This window comes from Microcaecilia unicolor, chromosome 1 (genome assembly GCF_901765095.1).
Source record: "Microcaecilia unicolor chromosome 1, aMicUni1.1, whole genome shotgun sequence".
NCBI classification, from domain to species: domain Eukaryota; kingdom Metazoa; phylum Chordata; class Amphibia; order Gymnophiona; family Siphonopidae; genus Microcaecilia; species Microcaecilia unicolor.
In genome coordinates, this window is record NC_044031.1 from 733260012 (window position 1) to 733277701 (window position 17690).

At 43.6% G+C, this 17690-nt stretch overlaps 1 protein-coding gene across 1 annotated transcript in view; it reads left to right on the forward strand.

Annotated features, from left to right (window-relative positions):
• MAN2A2 (mannosidase alpha class 2A member 2) overlaps positions 1-17690 on the forward strand; it is a 137610-nt gene that overhangs the window by 110832 nt on the left and 9088 nt on the right. The window contains 5 exon segments of the mRNA XM_030189654.1: positions 514-628; positions 1273-1406; positions 2532-2673; positions 6321-6454; positions 16570-16764. Coding sequence (XP_030045514.1) covers positions 514-628; positions 1273-1406; positions 2532-2673; positions 6321-6454; positions 16570-16764 — 720 coding nt within the window.

Consider the following 17690-nt stretch of genomic DNA (forward strand, 5'->3'; position numbering starts at 1 on the left):
GGGCTAAAACTGGAAATTCAGAGCTGACCCTGTTCGGACTTCAGCATTGAATATCCTTTTTTTTAATCCAGCTATTGAATGACCAGTTGAGTTTTCAGACAGACAGCCATGGGTTAGTGGATAAAAATAGGTCAGCTATTTATGCAGTCTTTTTTTATCCACTAAACCTAGCCGGTTATGTCTGAATATCGAGACGTAACTGGACTCCATTTTCAGAGCGCCTGCTGCACTAGCCGGTTAAGAGCCACTGAAAATGACTGGATAGCAGCAAATGAGCGAGATAACTGGTCGATGGCTGTTCCCAGCTGGTTAACTCGCTTTGAATATTGGCCAGTAGGTTTTCAATATGTTTGTACCAGTTGAGATGAAAATTAGAACTAGTCACCAAATTGCTGACTGACTGATAATGTATTTGTGTAGTGTTTAAAATGAAAACTGATATTTTTGTGCTAGTCAAAATGATAGTTTTTAACTGAAACGCCTTTTCCTTTCTTTCTTTCTTTCTTTTTTAAGTTATATGTCCCAAAAGACCCCCCAGTGGTGCGGGTAACAGAGGGACCATTCTTCTCTGAAGTGACTTGTTACTATCAGCATATCCAGCAAGTGATGAGGTTGTACAACGTGCCAGGTGAGGATCTAGCCAAAACCACTAATGGAACAGGGACCTAGAGGATGTCTCCATCTCTTTGAGAGCAAATAGAAGACCTGTCTCTGAATAGACATGAAGCAGGAGGAGATGGCAGACAGAAGCAGCTTTTAGAACTGGTGCTTTTAAACAGCTGCTGGAGGAGAAAATAACTTTTAGATGTGAACAGAAAGGGGAATTGGTGGGCAAGATAAGATACAGGGTGTCCCAAACCCAGTAATTATTGTGGGGCAGCTGCTTTTTTCTAACAAGGCACAGTTCAGCAGTGTGATACTAAATGGCTATGACCAGATTTGGAAAGCGGGATTACTGAGAATGTATGGATTTTTGTACAGGTAAGATCAGTATTCAGAGGAGTGGACAACCACACATGGATGACTTATTTGCTTATCTTTTAGGCCAGTTGAAAATTCATTACATCTGTTTAAATAGGACAGTTGAATGTACAGGCCACCACTACAGCAGCAACGGTCTTCCCTCCCTCTCCAAACATGAGCACCTGGCTCCACTGAATGAGAGTTTGATCCTAGATCTCCTATAAGTTGCTGTTGAAAAAAAGTTGTTTTTATTCCATAGACATTTAACTCCAGTGTTTTCAGACCTGTGGTATGACTGTTTTTTTGCAGGGACAGAAGGCTTCTCTTTGGAACTCTCCTCTGTAGTGGACATCCGTGACCATGTCAATAAGGAAATTGCAATGCGTTTAACAACAGACATTGAGAGTGGCGACACCTTCTTTACAGACCTTAATGGTTTTCAGGTATACTAAAAAATTTGAATGATCTTTACTTTTAGTCCTGATCTGTGCTATCTAGGCAGTGGCATAGGAAGGGGGGGGCAGGAGGGGCGGTCCGCCCCGGGTGCACGCGCTCGGGGGGTGCCGGCCCCGCTGGTTCCCTGCTCTGTCTGCCCCGGAACAGGTTACTTCCTGTTCCGGGGCAGAGAGAGCAGGGAACCAGCGGGGCCGACGCAGCTTCGAGTGACGTGCACTCGGGGCGGATCGGCCCTCCCGCAGGTAAGAATGCGGTCCGGGGGGGGGGGGCGGTTGCGCTCCGGGGGGGGGTGCGCCGCAGAGGGGGGGTCGCGCCGTGCTGCGCCCGGGGGGAGTGGTGCGCAGCGGCGACCCGCCCCGGGTGCCATTAGCCCTCGCTACGGCACTGTCTAGGAACAGGAATAGAAAACCTGGCAATAAATAAATATACAGTAACAGATTGGCCTACTGTCTGCTCTTCATTTTTACCATCCTTTCACACTAATTGTTAGCTTTCGGTGTATTGAACTCATGCTCCGCAAACTTTCCATTTTGTGCATGTAACCCACATCTTTCCCATCTGCCCACACATCCTCTCCCGTTGTGATACCATTTACTGCTTCTCTTTTCTCTCCTACACAATTTTTTATGCAGTCTGATCCAAGCTATTCAGCCATCTGGACCTTAGTAACTTAGTAAATGACAACAGATATTTACTATGTTACTAAGGGTCCAGATGGATGAATAGTTTGGATGAGACGGCATAACAAATACATAAACATGACCCTTGTCATATTTTACCCCCTTCATCCTTCCACTCATCCATCTTCTTGGTTCTTAATTTGTTCGTCTTTTGAGCTCCCTGTCCCACCTGTACTTCCCATGCACTATAAAGTACAAAGTGTTAAGTGCATACCAGCTTTCAGGGTAATACACTTAATCCCATCTCACCCATTCAGTCTTCTGGCTCATATAAAATGTTCTGAAGCTCCTGTAGTGGTGACGGGACCCTCCCTGCATCTGCAGGCCTTAACCAATTCAATCCACTAACTTCTGTCAATAAACAGAATTGGTTAGGAGCCTTTGAAGTACATTAGAGCTGATCCTTATAATCAGTCTTTCTTTTTCTCTTAGATTCTGCCTCGAAAGTACTTTAAAAAATTACCCCTCCAGGCCAATTTCTATCCTATGCCAGTGATGGCCTATATTCAGGACGAGAAGCACAGACTAACCCTGCACACAGCTCAGGCCCTGGGAGTATCCAGCCTGAGCAGTGGTAAGTGTTCACTGTGGGGGCACATGAAAGATGGTCTATTAAAAGCGTTTCACCTCCCCTGCAGTTGCCTCCTGTTCAAGGTTTGAGTACAGGATTGTGCAGTGCAGACTGTTTAAGGCATTGAGCTTTCTGCTGACTTCTAGGACACAGCTAGAACAGTACATGGATGATAATAGCAGTGCTGACTTTGGAGATGGTGCCTTCATTCTGATGCTAAAAGATGCTTTTCATTGATCTATACCTTGACTGTGAAAATACTTGGGTGGTTCTTTGCCAATCAAACCTTGAGGAATAACTGTTAAGAAGGTCCTGCTTACAAAGCTGCTACACACACTGTAGAGAAAGCTCTTTGCAGACCAGTGTTTAAAAAAAAAAAAAAGAAAAGTCCCAGATTTTGTGGGTGGGTGCACATATTAATGGAGGGCCCACAACAATTGTTTCATAGCTTCAAGTTTTCCTTTTCCCCATCTTCAGCAGACTCTGTATCTTGGCTGTCTGTCTCGAGTGCAGTAAGGCTGCCCTCATCCTTAGTAACTCCCCACTTCTCTCATGCCTGGTTTATCTCACCTCTTTCTTCTCCACTTCATCACCATTTCCTCCTTTGGTCTATCTGTGCTACACTTTCTCCTTAGCTGTCTGCTCTTCTTAACCTGTCACTTCTCGCTTGTGCTGCACTTACCCTCTCTTAGGCACAAATGCTCAAAACTCCAGCACTGTTCAGAACAGTGCCGGAGAAATACCACCCGATCAACACGACTGAGCAGCGCCCTCATGCCCAGTACTAATGGCATGCAAATTTAAGCATGGTCATAGTGTTGAGCATGATAGACAACTGTGGGCGGATTGTGCCTAGGTATGTGCTCAAGAGCTATGTCTTAAGCACAGCTCTTGAGCGCATGCCCTGACCTGTCAGCCTATCAAAAGCTAAAGCCCTATTGGTCCAGTGTACCCCAGACACCTCCCCAAGATGTGAGGACCTGGTGGTCTAGTGGACCACAGACACCCCCACCCCCCGAAAATAAATAAACACTGGTGTTCCAGTGGGACCCAATACCCCCTGCACTACAGATGTGAGACCCTTGTGGTCTGATGGACCCTAGGCTCCCCCTTCCGATGATGTGAGGACCTTGTGGTCTAGCGGATCCCAGGCTCCCCCCCCCCCCCCCCGAAAATAATTAAACACTGGTGTTCCAATGGGACCCCAGCACCCCATCCTGAGACAACCCCACCCACAAATACAGTTTGAACTGTAAGAGAAAGTGATTCACACCAGGTGGGGAATGAGGTCCTGGACCCCAGCCCCACCCCACACCAATGTTTTCCATCTCTGGGGGTCCAGGGGACCCTAGCCCCTTTCCCCGAGAATAAAGTCTAGTGGTCTATTGGGACCCAACCCCCCTCCCCCCCCCCTCAGGACTAGCCTTGGTGGTCTAAGTGGGAGAGACTAGGACTCCCTCCTCCTGCTGGGCATCTCCTCAAAATGGCAGTACCCTGCCCTGCCTGGTGTGTCCTAGGATGCGGTAGGCGGGCTGCACTAAGCAGGGCGCTGTCATTTTGAGGAGGCGCCCAGCAGGAAGAGGGAGCCCTAGTTCCCTCCTCCTCCTTCCAAGATAAGAGGGGGTTGGGGGGGCCACAGCTAGACTACCTGGGCTAGCTCTCGGGGTCCCACTGGACCCACCAGGGTGTTTATTTTCAGGGTTGGGACCTGGCCATCACATCTTCTGGGGCTGAGGGGTCTGGGGTCCACTGGACCACTTGGGATGGACGTCTTTGGGGTGGGGGCAGGTCTGGGGTCCACTGAAATACCAGGGCTGTGACAGCCAGTCTCCCTGTTCCTCTCCTGTTCAGCAGAACCCTAATGCCAGCACCGAGCTGGCGTAGGGTTTGCTATGGGAGGAGCGCCCTTGTTTGGCATGCTGCCTGCTGAGCATTTGGGAGGAATGTTGGAGGCCCTCTTTTGCATGCTCATTGTGCCCTGAGCCAGCGAGCTTGTTTCATGTGCTGAGCATTCGACAGGACCAAATGCGGGTGCTAGTCCAGAATTAATGGCCTCTAGCGCCCCCATCTGCTTCTGAGCATTGGGGCCTTAGAGATTCACCTCACATCTGTTACATCCTGTCTACTAATCTTTGTTTTCACAGTGAATGCCTGAAAAGCGCAGGCAGAAATAAGTAGTAGTACTTGATAACAGCCTAAAATGATACTATCTACTTTTTCAGAAATACATCCTACATGAAAAAAATGGTGCAAGTGCCTTGCTTGCTTTTGTACTGTGAAGAAATAAAGTTTAAAATAAAGCATCATTAATATGTGTGTTCCTTAAAATGATTACTTTCCTGTTTGGTCTTCTGGTTCTGCATTGTGTTACAAGCTTGTGCATGGGGTTAGCAGTATCATGAAAGTAATATGCTTAGCACCTGATGTGTTGAGGGGTGGGTAGGAGGTGTCTCATATAGGGCTTGATTTTATAGCAGGATACCTATGTGAGAAATCCAGAATGGCACCTATTTTAAGCCTACTCTATAGAGTAGAAACAACCCCTATAGTGCACAAAGGCCAATGTACATATTCACACCACCTCTGGAGCCAGGTGTGAATATGTGCATGCACACTTGCATTGCAACTTTGCCCCTGCTCTGCCCAAATTATGCCACTGGGAGCACCTACACACGTACACCACATAGTTTTATAAAAAAGCATTTTCCTTCTGTAAAACTGACTTCGCATGCTCAAAAGTCTTTATAAAATGCCCTTTCCAAGGGGTTAATTTTATAACAAGGTGCCTTGCTTATGTGTGCAGGAAGGTGTCTGTTTTGTTGCTGTTTTATAAAGACACTAGTAAAAAAGCCCCGTTTCTGATGCAAATGAAACGGGGGGCTAGCAATGTTTTCTTCTGTGTGCATGTGGGAGTGTGTGTGTCCCTGTCCTCTGGCCTCTCTCCCCTCCCCCCTCTGAGTCCTTCACTGTTACAGAGCCAGCGATTTGATTTCGTGCTCTGCTGTTTTCCTTCACTGACTGTGTTACAGAGAGGGCGGGGCAGACACTCATAGGGAAACCGGATATCTCGCCCCCTTCACACTTCCGGCTGGAGGCTTCATAGAACGTTGGTGTTGCCTTTTATATAGAGAGAAGATAAAGGAGCTCATTTTCAAAGCACTTACATATACAGTACCATAGTAACCTATGTGTGTCTAAGTGCTTTGAAAATGAGCCCCATGGGCACCTATGTGACTTTATAAAATACTAGTGCAAATGCAGTAACCATAGCACCTACATTCATGCCTGCTTGAGAGCGAGTGTAAATGATATAAAATATGTGCATAAATTGTGACTCCACCCAAACTCTGCCTCTGTGCACACCTGCTGTACAAATATGGGTGGCTTTCACTGCACATACTTTTAGGCATGACTTAACCTTATAATGGCCCACTTATATGCCTAAAACAGCATTTTAGACACAAAAATGTATTATAAAATTACCCCATTAATGTCCATGGGGAAAAATATATTAGTGCATCTGAGCCATGGGATGCTATCAGAGAAAGAAAATCACATAGAGTCAGGTTGGTTTGATTGTTGGCACTGCTGAAGTGAAATCAAGATTTAAAAAAATATATATATATTTTTGTTCTCTCTCTCCCCGTCAGGTCAACTGGAGGTGATCCTGGACCGTCGGCTGATGCAAGATGATAATCGTGGTCTTGGCCAGGGATTAAAAGACAATAAACGAGCCTGCAGCAAATTCCGGATCCTACTAGAACAGCGGACCACAGCTAACAAGGTAAGTGGCTTCAAATATCCCTAACCTGGGACCCCAGTTTGTTAAATTTCTGTCCTCATGGAGGTAATTCTATAAAATAAGCGTCAATATCTATACACCTATTATGTGCATAAAAGATTTGTGTACCAGCATATACACGCATGTATGTACACATACACATGTAAATGCTGAATGTATGCCGAAGCGCTGTCTGAAAATATTTGCATATATTGCATAGTGTATCGCTTCAGAGTGGATGGAAATATGTGGGCTGGGCCTGGGCAGAGGATGGGCGGGGGTCGTATAGTTATACGTATAACATAGAACACTGTCATTTACTAACATATGTCTGGCAGATAGGCCCACACACCCACCAGTTCAGTGGTTGGCGTAACTGCTCACATCTAAGCACATATGCTAGTATCCTGCAAAGAATAGGCTCCTACCAGGCACCTTCTAGACACACATTTATAGGCACACTGGCTCAATATTCAGCCGCAGGAGTTTAGCCCAGGTTGGTGCTGAACCCGGATATTCGATTCTGGGCTGTTTCCGGTGTCGGGCATTGAATATACGGTTTATTTTTGGCTGGTTCAAACTTAACCGACCAAGCCCGTATTCAGCACTGGCTGGTATTTGTCTGGCCAAATATGGGTGCCAGACTTGTGCTGAAATTCAGCGGATTTCCAGTTATTTCGTGCGGTATTACCAGCTAGCCACTAACCACAAATTTTCAGGAGGTCACGGCCAGCCATGTCCTGCTGAAAATTTGCTGATAGGTATGGGGTATTTAACGGCCAGATGACCATCCTGGCCAGTTAAATGTTTTTGAATATTGGAGGGACTTTTATAGAATTTACTCTCCATGTGTCTGTACTGAATTTGGCCTTGTGAAGAATGCAAAGAAATCTCGTATAGCAAAAGCCCTCATATCTGACACTCAATTGACACCTCATACTACAGATATTTTGCTTTGCATGCCTACATGGGGGATGGACTTTCCAAGGCAGGGAATGCATGCTCAGATGCCTTAAGGGTCCATGGCACACCACGGAGAGCTTGGGTGAAAAAAGGTTGGCGAGACTGCTGCCTAGAAATTTTTAGAGAGACAGTAAGGGAAGAGAGAGAGCATGGGGTGGAGATAGGGAGAAATAAGGGAGGATGTGGAGTAGTTGGAGGTGAGTTTTGATGTTCAAGGGGTTGGCATGGAGGACCCCACATCACATCTCAGTGAAAAACTTTCAGATGACTAGCATGTTTGATTAACCAGCACAGTCTATTCCTCATTCATTCTAGACGACAGGGCTTTTACTATGTTTAGATAGGTAAAATCTAAGACAGCAGGACTTTAGACAGCAGTACAAGTTCAGACTTCACACAACAACCTGCTGCCCAGTCCTAATGTCCTCTGGCATGAGCTATAAGTTATTGAGGCACTGCTTGCTGTGTCAGGCCTTTTTAGTCTTCACATCCTCTGTCTATCTCATTATGAGGCGTTGTAAGCAACCATGAAGGGTTACTGGATATGGAAACCTGTTTCTCTTGAAAAATAAAACAGTACTGAAAGCAGTCTATGCTTTCCTCCTCTCATCCGTGCTCTGGCCCTCTTGAGCTCCCTGACGTCTTTTCTGTGAACACACATAGTGTCAGCTGAGATTTTGTCCAGAAGCTGTTTGTTGTGTTATATGCTGCTTTCATTTATTTCATTCTTAGCTCATAATCATTACTTTTCTTATCTTGTTACTTTTAACCCATATTGCATTTCCCAAATTACTTACCTCCTCTTTCATATCCAAACACACACACATCCATTCGTACACTGCTCCATTTCTGCATGAATTCTGCACTTCCTATTCCCAGTTTTCCAGCTTCCTGTCCAAACTGGTCTCCATGTTTAGGGAACTGGTCTTTTCCACCACCAGGAGCAGCAACAAAGAGGTAACCATTCATCAAAAGACGTTGACTCTGCAACCTTTAGCTTGTGTTTTAGCTGGTGCTGGGCGTAGTTTGTGGTATGGGGTGATAGATGTATAATGTTTTTAGTCATTAACAGTTTGTAGAAAAGCCCTTTCCTTGCCTGATGGTGCTGCAACATATGATTCTGCTCTTCCCATGTACCAAGGTAGCCATCAGTACCAGGTATCTCATTGAAAGACAAACACATTTAGTAGAGAGCTCCTTAAATTTCATTATACATATAAACACTGCCTTTTTAATTAAAAATAAGAAAAAACTGTAGTTTACAACAAGTCATTAAACATCAAGGAGCCGATATTCAAATGAGGTTGTGTTCATGGTAGCTAGTGAATACATGGTTTGTTTTCTGTTTGATTTTTTTTTTTTTAATTATACAGAAAGTATCAGGCCAAAAATCTAACTGAGCGACCTGATGATAGGGAGGAGTGGCCTAGTGGTTAGGGTGGTGGACTTTGGTCCTGAGGAACTGAGTTCGATTCCCATTTCAGGCACAGGCAGCTCCTTGTGACTCTGGGCAAGTCACTTAACCCTCCATTGCCCCTTGTAAGCCGCATTGAGCCTGCCATGAGTGGGAAAGCGCGGGGTACACATGTAACAAAAATAAAATAGATACTATTGGAGATTCTACATAGAATGTTGCTACTATTGGAGATTCTACCTGGAATGTTGCTACTATTGGAGATTCTACATGGAATGTTGCTATTCCACTAGCAACATTCCATGTAGAAGCCTGCGCGGCCACATTGGTGATCTGCAAGGGCCGACTTCTACATGGAATGTTGCTAGTGGAATAGCAACATTCCATGTAGAATCTCAAATAGTAGCAACAGTGGAGGAGTGGCCTAGTGGTTAGGGTGGTGGACTTTGGTCCTGGGGAACTGAGGAGCTGAGTTCGATTCCCACTTCAGGCACAGGCAGCTCCTTGTGACTCTGGGCAAGTCACTTAACCCTCCATTGCCCCATGTAAGCGCATTGAGCCTGCCATGAGTGGGAAAGCGCAAGGTACAAATGTAACAAAAAAAATGATGTCTGTATAATGTCAGGCCAGTTTTGGGGCAGTGCAAGAGTAGGTTTCAAAATTGTCCAGATAGTGGCAGTTTTCGGATAGCAGAATAGTGCCAGTGTGATGGCTGTGTTGTACATATATTCAGCGCTCCTACTGGCATGTGTAATGGCATTAAATATACATAGTAATTTAAATGCCAACATTTACTACTACTGCTATTACTTATCATTTTTATAGCACTACTAGACATATTGTACACTGGACATAAAGAGACAGTCCCTGCTCGACAGAGCTTACAATCTAATTAGGACAGACAAACAGGACAAATAAGGGATAAGGGAATTACGAAGGTGGGAATGATAAAACATGGGTGTACTGAACAAGTGAGTAAGGGTTAGAAGTTAAAAGCAGCATCAAAAAGGTAGGCTATTCTACTGAAGTTGCCAAATCTACGAGAGAAATTTCTACAGTTGCTAGTAAGTTGACTTTGATGTCAGAATCTTATGAAGAAATTAAAAGAGAATCTGCTATTCAATTTGCTACAGTAAAAGAAGAAATTAAAACTGTTAAGACAACAGTAGATTCTCTGGTTAATGATAAACTTTTCACTGCTCGCAAACTAGAGCAGATAGAAAATTATAATCGACGCCTCACGCTTAGGATGTTGAATTTTCCTATTTCACCTGCTTTAACTCCTCGAGATTTTCTGAAAAAATATCTACAGGAGACTTTGAAATTTTCCCCTGCTGACATTCCACCCTGCAATAAAGTTTATTATTTACCTAATGTGAAAAAACAAGGAGAAGACTGTCAACCTCCAGTAATAGATATTCAGAATTTAACAGCACTACTAGAAGATTCTATGATAGAAATAACTTCAAGAGGAACTCTTATAATATCAATGGTATTCGAACAGGACTTGAATATGATTATGAAAAATACTTTAAATATTCGTCAGCCCTGTTTTGTGGACAGAAAATATGGGTCTACCCCGATGTTACCAAGATAACGCAGCAGAGACGAAAACAATTTCTTATACTTAGAGAAGAAGTTAAAGCGTTGGGTGCAATATTTACCTTAGCATACCCATGTAAATGCATAATTCGAATGTCTGGCATTAAATATGTTTTTTTTGAGCCCTCTCAATTGAAAATATTTCTGGATGCCAAAAATCCAACTAGCTGAGTAAGAAGAACATTTGATATCAGCAAATATAAGTTAATGGAAAATAAGATCAGGACTATGCCAATTTTTGTCAAGTTTTCTTTTCCTTTCTCTTTTTAGAGTGACAAATCTCCTTAAGTCTGTTTGACTCCTCCCCCTTTTTTTTTTTTTGGTGGTCTAAGGAAGAGAATTAAGTTAAATATTTTTGACATATATGTTAGAATGGAAAGTATTATATATATTTTGATTTTCCTTAAATAATTCTCTGTATTGCCTTACAAACTGGATTTGTTTGTATTATCATTTAAAATTAATAAATATTAAAATTAAAAAAAAAAAAGGTAGGCTATTCCAGGCATATGGTGCAGCAAGATAAAAGGAAAAGAGTCTGGAGTTAGCGGTGGAGGAGAAGGGTGCAGATAAGAGAGATTTACCCAGTGAACAGAGTTTCTGGGGAGGAGTGTAGGGAGAGATACTGAGGAGCTGCAGAGTGAATGCACTTGTAAGTCGGTAAGAGGAGTTTGAACTGTATGCGGAAATGGATAGGGAACCAATGAAGTGACGAAGCGAGGGCTAATATGGGCTTTATAAAAGTCATTTAAATCGATATGCTCATAACACTGAATATTGACTCCCACAATAAACAGAAATCCCCTATCTCAACCCTCAAGGTCACTAGGAGTAGAGCAGAAGTCACATCAAACATATAAACGGCAAGTGACCGTACTCACCGCAAATGCGCAGTAGAGACCTTCTCTGCCCCGCCTCCATGTCAATACGTGATGACGGGGGGCGGAACAGGCAGAGAAGAAGAACGAAGGCCGACGTCGGCAGCTCAGCAGAGCTCAGTGCTGCGTTCCCGGGCCCTCGCTGTTTCAATAGCGGAGCGAGGGCCCGGCCGGGTGGAAGGTGGGTGGTGACGGCTCGGTGGGGGGGGGCGCGATCTCGGAGGGGGAGGGGCAGCGGCGAACTCGGCGGTGGGGGCGGGCCTTTCAACCCCCCCTTCCTATAATAGCCCGTTTTTACGGGCTCAAAGTCTAGTAACATAATAAAGCAAATTAACGCATATGGTGCGGTGATAAGTCTACAGTCAAAAATTAATAGAACTAAAGATGCACCAGTGTCGAAAACTTATAACTTCTGTGGAAAAAAAATTCCAAGTTGCTGAACAGTACAGTTTGAAACTTGATAGACATCTGAGAGCTTAACTTGCTGCTATTCTGTAAATTGTGACTATGCTAGTTGAAATTAGGTATGCAAATCAGCTCCAGAGCTGGAACTTGAGCAGGATTTTATAGATAGCAATCCTTCTTTCTTGGAGGGGGAGAGGTAAGCTTTTCCTGCATATCAAACATTTCACACACAAAAGAGATTTATGTAACTGTGCGCACATGTAACAGTACATACTTGGAAAGTGTGCACCTTCTTTTATGCAGTTACGTGTAATATAGGCAAAGCAGAGGTGAATATACACACACACACGTGTGCACGCCATCCAAGTTGAATGTTCAAGTGTAATTTATCATCTGACATTCATGACAATGAAGATTTATGTAGGTAGCAAGATTTAATTTTTGGATTTGGCAAGATAGGCTCTTTATAAAATAATTATACTCTTGCCTGTCTTGATCCCTTTTTTTCCAATGGGAAGCTGTAAAAACAAATACAGTTTGAACTGTAAGAGAAAGTGATGCACACCAGGTGAGGAATGAGGCTTCTGCTTTAGTTTGATCATGTCACTTTTTTGTTGTATGTTTTGTCATAAGGGGTGCATTCTGTTATGCCTTTTTTTCTTTTTACTGACTTCACTGTAGTTTCATTTAGTGATATGCTTGATTTATTTATCCAGTTTGATCTATTCAAACAGATTATCATTTTATATACAGTATATTAGGCTCAGGTAACAGAAGTCAAGTATGTAGTATGTTCTACATTTCTTTGCATTGTGGTCATCCTTCAGTGAAGTTTCAGCTATGAAAACAAATTGGCCTGTAGTGCAGGGGTTCTCATCTCATTTTTCAGTACACCCCCAGCCAGTCAGGTTTTCAGGATACCCACAATGAAATATGAAAGAGATAGATGTGCATACAATGGAGGCCGCTGCAATCAAACAGCTTTGTTTTGTTTAAAGTTTTTTTTAAGTGCAGGACAATGAACCTCAGCCGCGCCGCACTGCTTTCATACTTATAGCGGAGTCTCATGCGCTCGCATCGTCATTGGCTCAACCGCCTCCACTGTCCTTAACGTGATTTGCATTTATAACCGACCTAAGAATTCACGTATTATAACTTTTCTAATTAACAGTATACTCATCTTGTAATAGAAGTTTCAAAGTATGTTGGCAATAGGGGCACGGTGCTCCGACACTGCACGTGTTTCGCAACAAGCTTTTTCAAGGAGGTCCCCTAAGGAAATAAGGGCAAAAGTATTAAACCAACCCTTTTAATGTTAAACAATAACTATATTTCTGAAGATCAAACAAAATCTTACCTACTGATCAGATCAGATTACCATAGCCTGCCGACTTCATGCCTTAGACAAGGCGGCGGCGTTCTAACCACAATGCTTTTATACTAACAGTTCGTAGGGATCCCACCAATCACAGGAAGGACTGAGTTTAAAGGGATATCTAAACTAGAGACATCCACTCAGTCTCTGCTTTTAAACCCCCAGGGGCAACAGTGTTTAAATTGAAAATCCATTGCTGTTCTTTATAATTTAACTAGTAAGAAAGGCCCATTTTTGGAGCAAATGAAACGGGTGCTAGCAAGGTTTTCCTCCCCAACCCCCCCCCCCCCCCTCCCTACCCACCTCTTCGTCGTTGTGAAGGCACTGACGCCATTGCTCCGCACCTCGTCAACGCACGTCACCTTCATTTCTGAGTCCTTGTTCGTTGTGAAGCCACTGACGTCATTGCTCCGCCCTCGATCTGTGACGCCATTGCTCCGCCCTCAACGTCATAACGTTTGACGCGAGGGCGGGGCCCAGAGACAGTGATTTTGGTGGCTTCACCACCACGAACCCTTCAAACTCGAAGGAAGTGATACTGATGTCAGTGTCCTCAGAACGTTGAGGGTGAGTTTTATTATATAGGATAAGGTCTCCACATTACCACCCTCCCACCCCAATACAACCTGGTCAATAATTCTCCAATGGAAGTCCGACACTGAATGATTTTTTAAAATCCAATGATTCACCAACGGAGCCTGTTCAGTCCTGGTGTTTATTCGAGATTTATGTTCATTAAGACGAATTTTAATGGACCTGCTGCTACGGCCCACATAGACCAGTTTACAAGGGCACTATTATGTACACTACGTTAGAACTAGTACAAGAAGTGTCCCCCGCTGGCCTTAAGCTCTAAACCCGTCTGATTATCCCTCCATGTTGGTCCCGCCATGTTAAATGGGCATCATTGACATCTACCACATGAGCTATGGGTACCATTATTTATGTTAGCCCTCCCTTGGCTGTATCTAGCTTTCGATAACATCTCTCCTACATTCTTTCCACGGTTGTATGCAATTAATAGAAAATCATCAAACCCCGGAAGAGCCTGCAATAGATGCCAATGGGAGCACAAGATCTGCACAAATTTTGAAGATAAAGGGGTAAATGGCATAACATAAGTTAAAGTATCCTCAAAAATTGGACGTTTATCCTGAAGCAAAAGTTCCCTATTTTCAAACTCTAAGATACGCTTGCCGTAACACCTTGCGAATATGAAATCTTTTAGTCAAGTCTTTAGCCTTTGTCTTAAAATCTGAAAGATCCGTGCTCAACCTCTTCAGTCTTAAAAATTGACTGACTGGTAAATTAAACTTTAAGGCATAAGGGTGAAAGCTCCCAAACTGTTAGTATAAAAGCATTGTGGTTAGAACGCTGCCGCCTCTATCTTGTCTAAGGCATGAAGTCGGCAGGCTATGGTAAGATTTTGTTTGATCTTCAGAAATATAGTTATTGTTTAACATTAAGAGGGTTGGTTTAATACTTTTGCCCTTATTTCCTTAGGGGACCTCCTTGAAAAAGCTTGTTGCGAAACACGTGCAGTGTCGGAGCACTGTGCCCCTATTGCCGACATACTTTGAAACTTATATTACAAGATGAGTATATTATTAATTAGAAAAGTTATAATACTTGAAGACTTAGGTTAGTTATAAATACAAATCACGTTAAGAATAGTGGAGGTGGTTGAGCCAATGATGATGCAAGCACATAAGACTCTGCTATAAGTATGAAAGCAGTGCGGTGCGGCTCAGGTATTATCCTGCACTTAAAAAACTTTAAAGAAAACATAAAGCTGTTTGATTGGAGCTGATAGTGCTTAAAATTCAGAAAAAGAATTTTTGGATTTTGATGTATGACTTGAGGCACCAGCAGAAGTTTTGGCTATATATTAAGTTATTGGATATTAGAATGGAGGCAGTGCATGCAAATTTATCTTATGCATATTTATTTATTAGGATTTATTTACCGCCTTTTTGAAGGAATTCACGCAAGGCGGTGTACAGTAAAAATAGATCAAACATGAGCAGGAGGCAATTAGAGCAGTAAAAATATTTGAACAACAATACAAAGTATGGCATGGTATACTACTTGCATTGACAACACAATATGTACTAGAACATAATTGGTAGTGAAGGGTAAGGCAAAGTTGTAACATATAGATGAGTAAGAAAGTAGGAAGAATTAGAAAGTAAGGTGATTGATTTGAAGAAAGTTGCACGTGAGGTCAGAGAGATGGTTAAATATTATCTCAGCTAGGGTAGGAGTGGATAAACATGTCCCGCTGCAGTATGTGCAGCCCGAGTCAATCCTTGTGAATGTGAGTGAGACTAACAAGTTAGTTACTTCTTCCATTAAAGGCTTGGTTGAAGAGCCAAGCTTTCACCTGCTTCCTGAAGTAGAGGTAGTCTTGTGTTAAGCGGAGCCTTTCAGGCAATGCATTCCATAGTGTGGGGGCTACTCTGGAGAAGGCTCACTTGCGGGTATCACATCATGTAATGTCTTTGGAGAGGGCGTAGTTAGTGAAAGTCCTTGGGGGAGGACCTTAGTGTCCTTGGCGGTGTGTGAAGGATTATCCTATTCTTCAGATACTTGGGGCCATTTCCTTTCAGGGCCTTGAAGATCAGACATAGAGTTTTAAATTTAGCCCTGTATTGTACTGGTAGCCAATGAAGTTTTTGCAAAAATGGTGTGGTGTGGTCACATCGCTTGCAACCTTCTATGAGTCTTGCTGCTGCATTCTGAATCAGCTGGAGCTGGTGCAGGCCCTTTGTAGTCAGACCATTGTATAGTGCATTGCAGTAATCCAGTCTTGATGTTAGCATGGCATGGTATTTATTGTGGATATCCTGAGAACCTGACTGGCTAGGTAAGAATCCCTGCTGTGTAGTACAAGGGTTGTCAACTGCTAACAGGTGTGCCAGGCTGGCACTTGAAAACGTGGTTTGGCACCCTCCTCTCCTGCTCAGACAGAGATCCCTGCCTTAAGAAGGCCCCAACCTGGTTCTGCTTGTGTCTGCAGCACACTCTGGGAATGTTGTTATGTGTACACCAGGACCAGTTCAGCCAGGAGGCACAATTCCAGAGCCTTTATGTCTTGGTGCCTCCCTAAAAAAATCCTTTATTTATGCACAAAGCAAAGAGAAGAATGGGGAGACAAAGAAAGAGGTTAAGGAGACCCAACCAGCATTAGACAGTCACTCAAACAGTGGGGGCTGTGAGGAGGGAGAACAAGAACTGTGTATGTGAGAGAGAAAGAGAACAAGAGTTATGAAAATTAGACGGTGAGAGAGACCTTAACCCTTCTATCCCATGCTTCTATTTGCATCTCTAGCTCTCCATCCTCTTAAAAATAGTTATTGGGGCAGGGAGTTGGTACTTTGTCCAAAAACACTATTTAACCTGCATTGTTCCATTCATCTTTTAAAAGTTCTGTTTTAGGTCTTGAACTAGACTTTTTTTTTTTTTCTTGTCCCTACTTCAGGTTCTGGATAGTCGTCCTATCAGCTACCCTTCCCTCCTCAGTCATATGACCTCCATGCACCTCAACCATGAAGTCCTGGTGATGCCTGTTGCCAATGTGAATAAAGGGGTCCCAGCCTTGAAATCCTTTCTGCCTCTCTCTACCACCTTTCCATGTGACTTCCATATTCTGAACATGAGAACTCTACAGGCAGAGGTGGGAATTTCTGTCATCAGAAAAGTGGGCTGAGGATTGGGGAATGCTGCTTCCTTATTGTCTCTGCCAGACCATCAACCAGCAGATGGAGACAGAGAACAAAATCTTTTGAGCCCTGCCCTGTTAAGACACCCTGCAGCCTCAACTCCTCAGTATTTCTCTGTCTGCAGCAGACAGTGACAGTTGTACGCTGCAGCACCTGGTCTATTCAGTTAGCTCGTTGCCCAGTTGGAGAGCTACAGGCCAATTGAGCACAATTCCTACTATTTGGGGGAGGGGGGCTGTTCCATTTGGGTGATATTCAGGCGTTGATGCAGAAAGGCTTGCAGTAGAGCTGCACATGGATGTCTGAGTGCATGGCTTCTACCAGGAGTGTAATACTGTGGCATCCAAGAAGCCAATTGTATGCAAATATTATGCACAGAAAGTCTGCAGTAAATGTAGGAGGAGTATGCCAGATTCATGTGCAACAAGCTTTCGCAGTAAGCTGCTGCCTTTTTGTATCAATAAATTTTAAATATTTTTTTCAATACAGCTATACAAATGATAATAGAACAACACTATATATAGCAACCCATCAAACCTTCAAGCTCTCTCCCCATCCCCCAACCTAACTCCTATAACCCCCCCCCCCCCCCCCCCCATCTCCTCTATATTATCCAAGAAAACTCTCAAACTTAATAGATCAACCCGTGGTTTCTTCATGTGAACCCTCTGCCCTTGAAAAGCGTGGCTTCTTGTGTGCGTGTCCAAACAAAAAAAACGAAAAGTGTTAGCACAGATGCATGCAATTCTGCACCTAAATATGGGCCTCGCAAAAATTACTTACACACAAAATTTTTGCAAGGCTCAAATTTAGGCACAGAAGAACAAGCACCAATGTGTGTTTTCACTTTCGGTTTTGTTCCAGCACGTGCATATGTTTG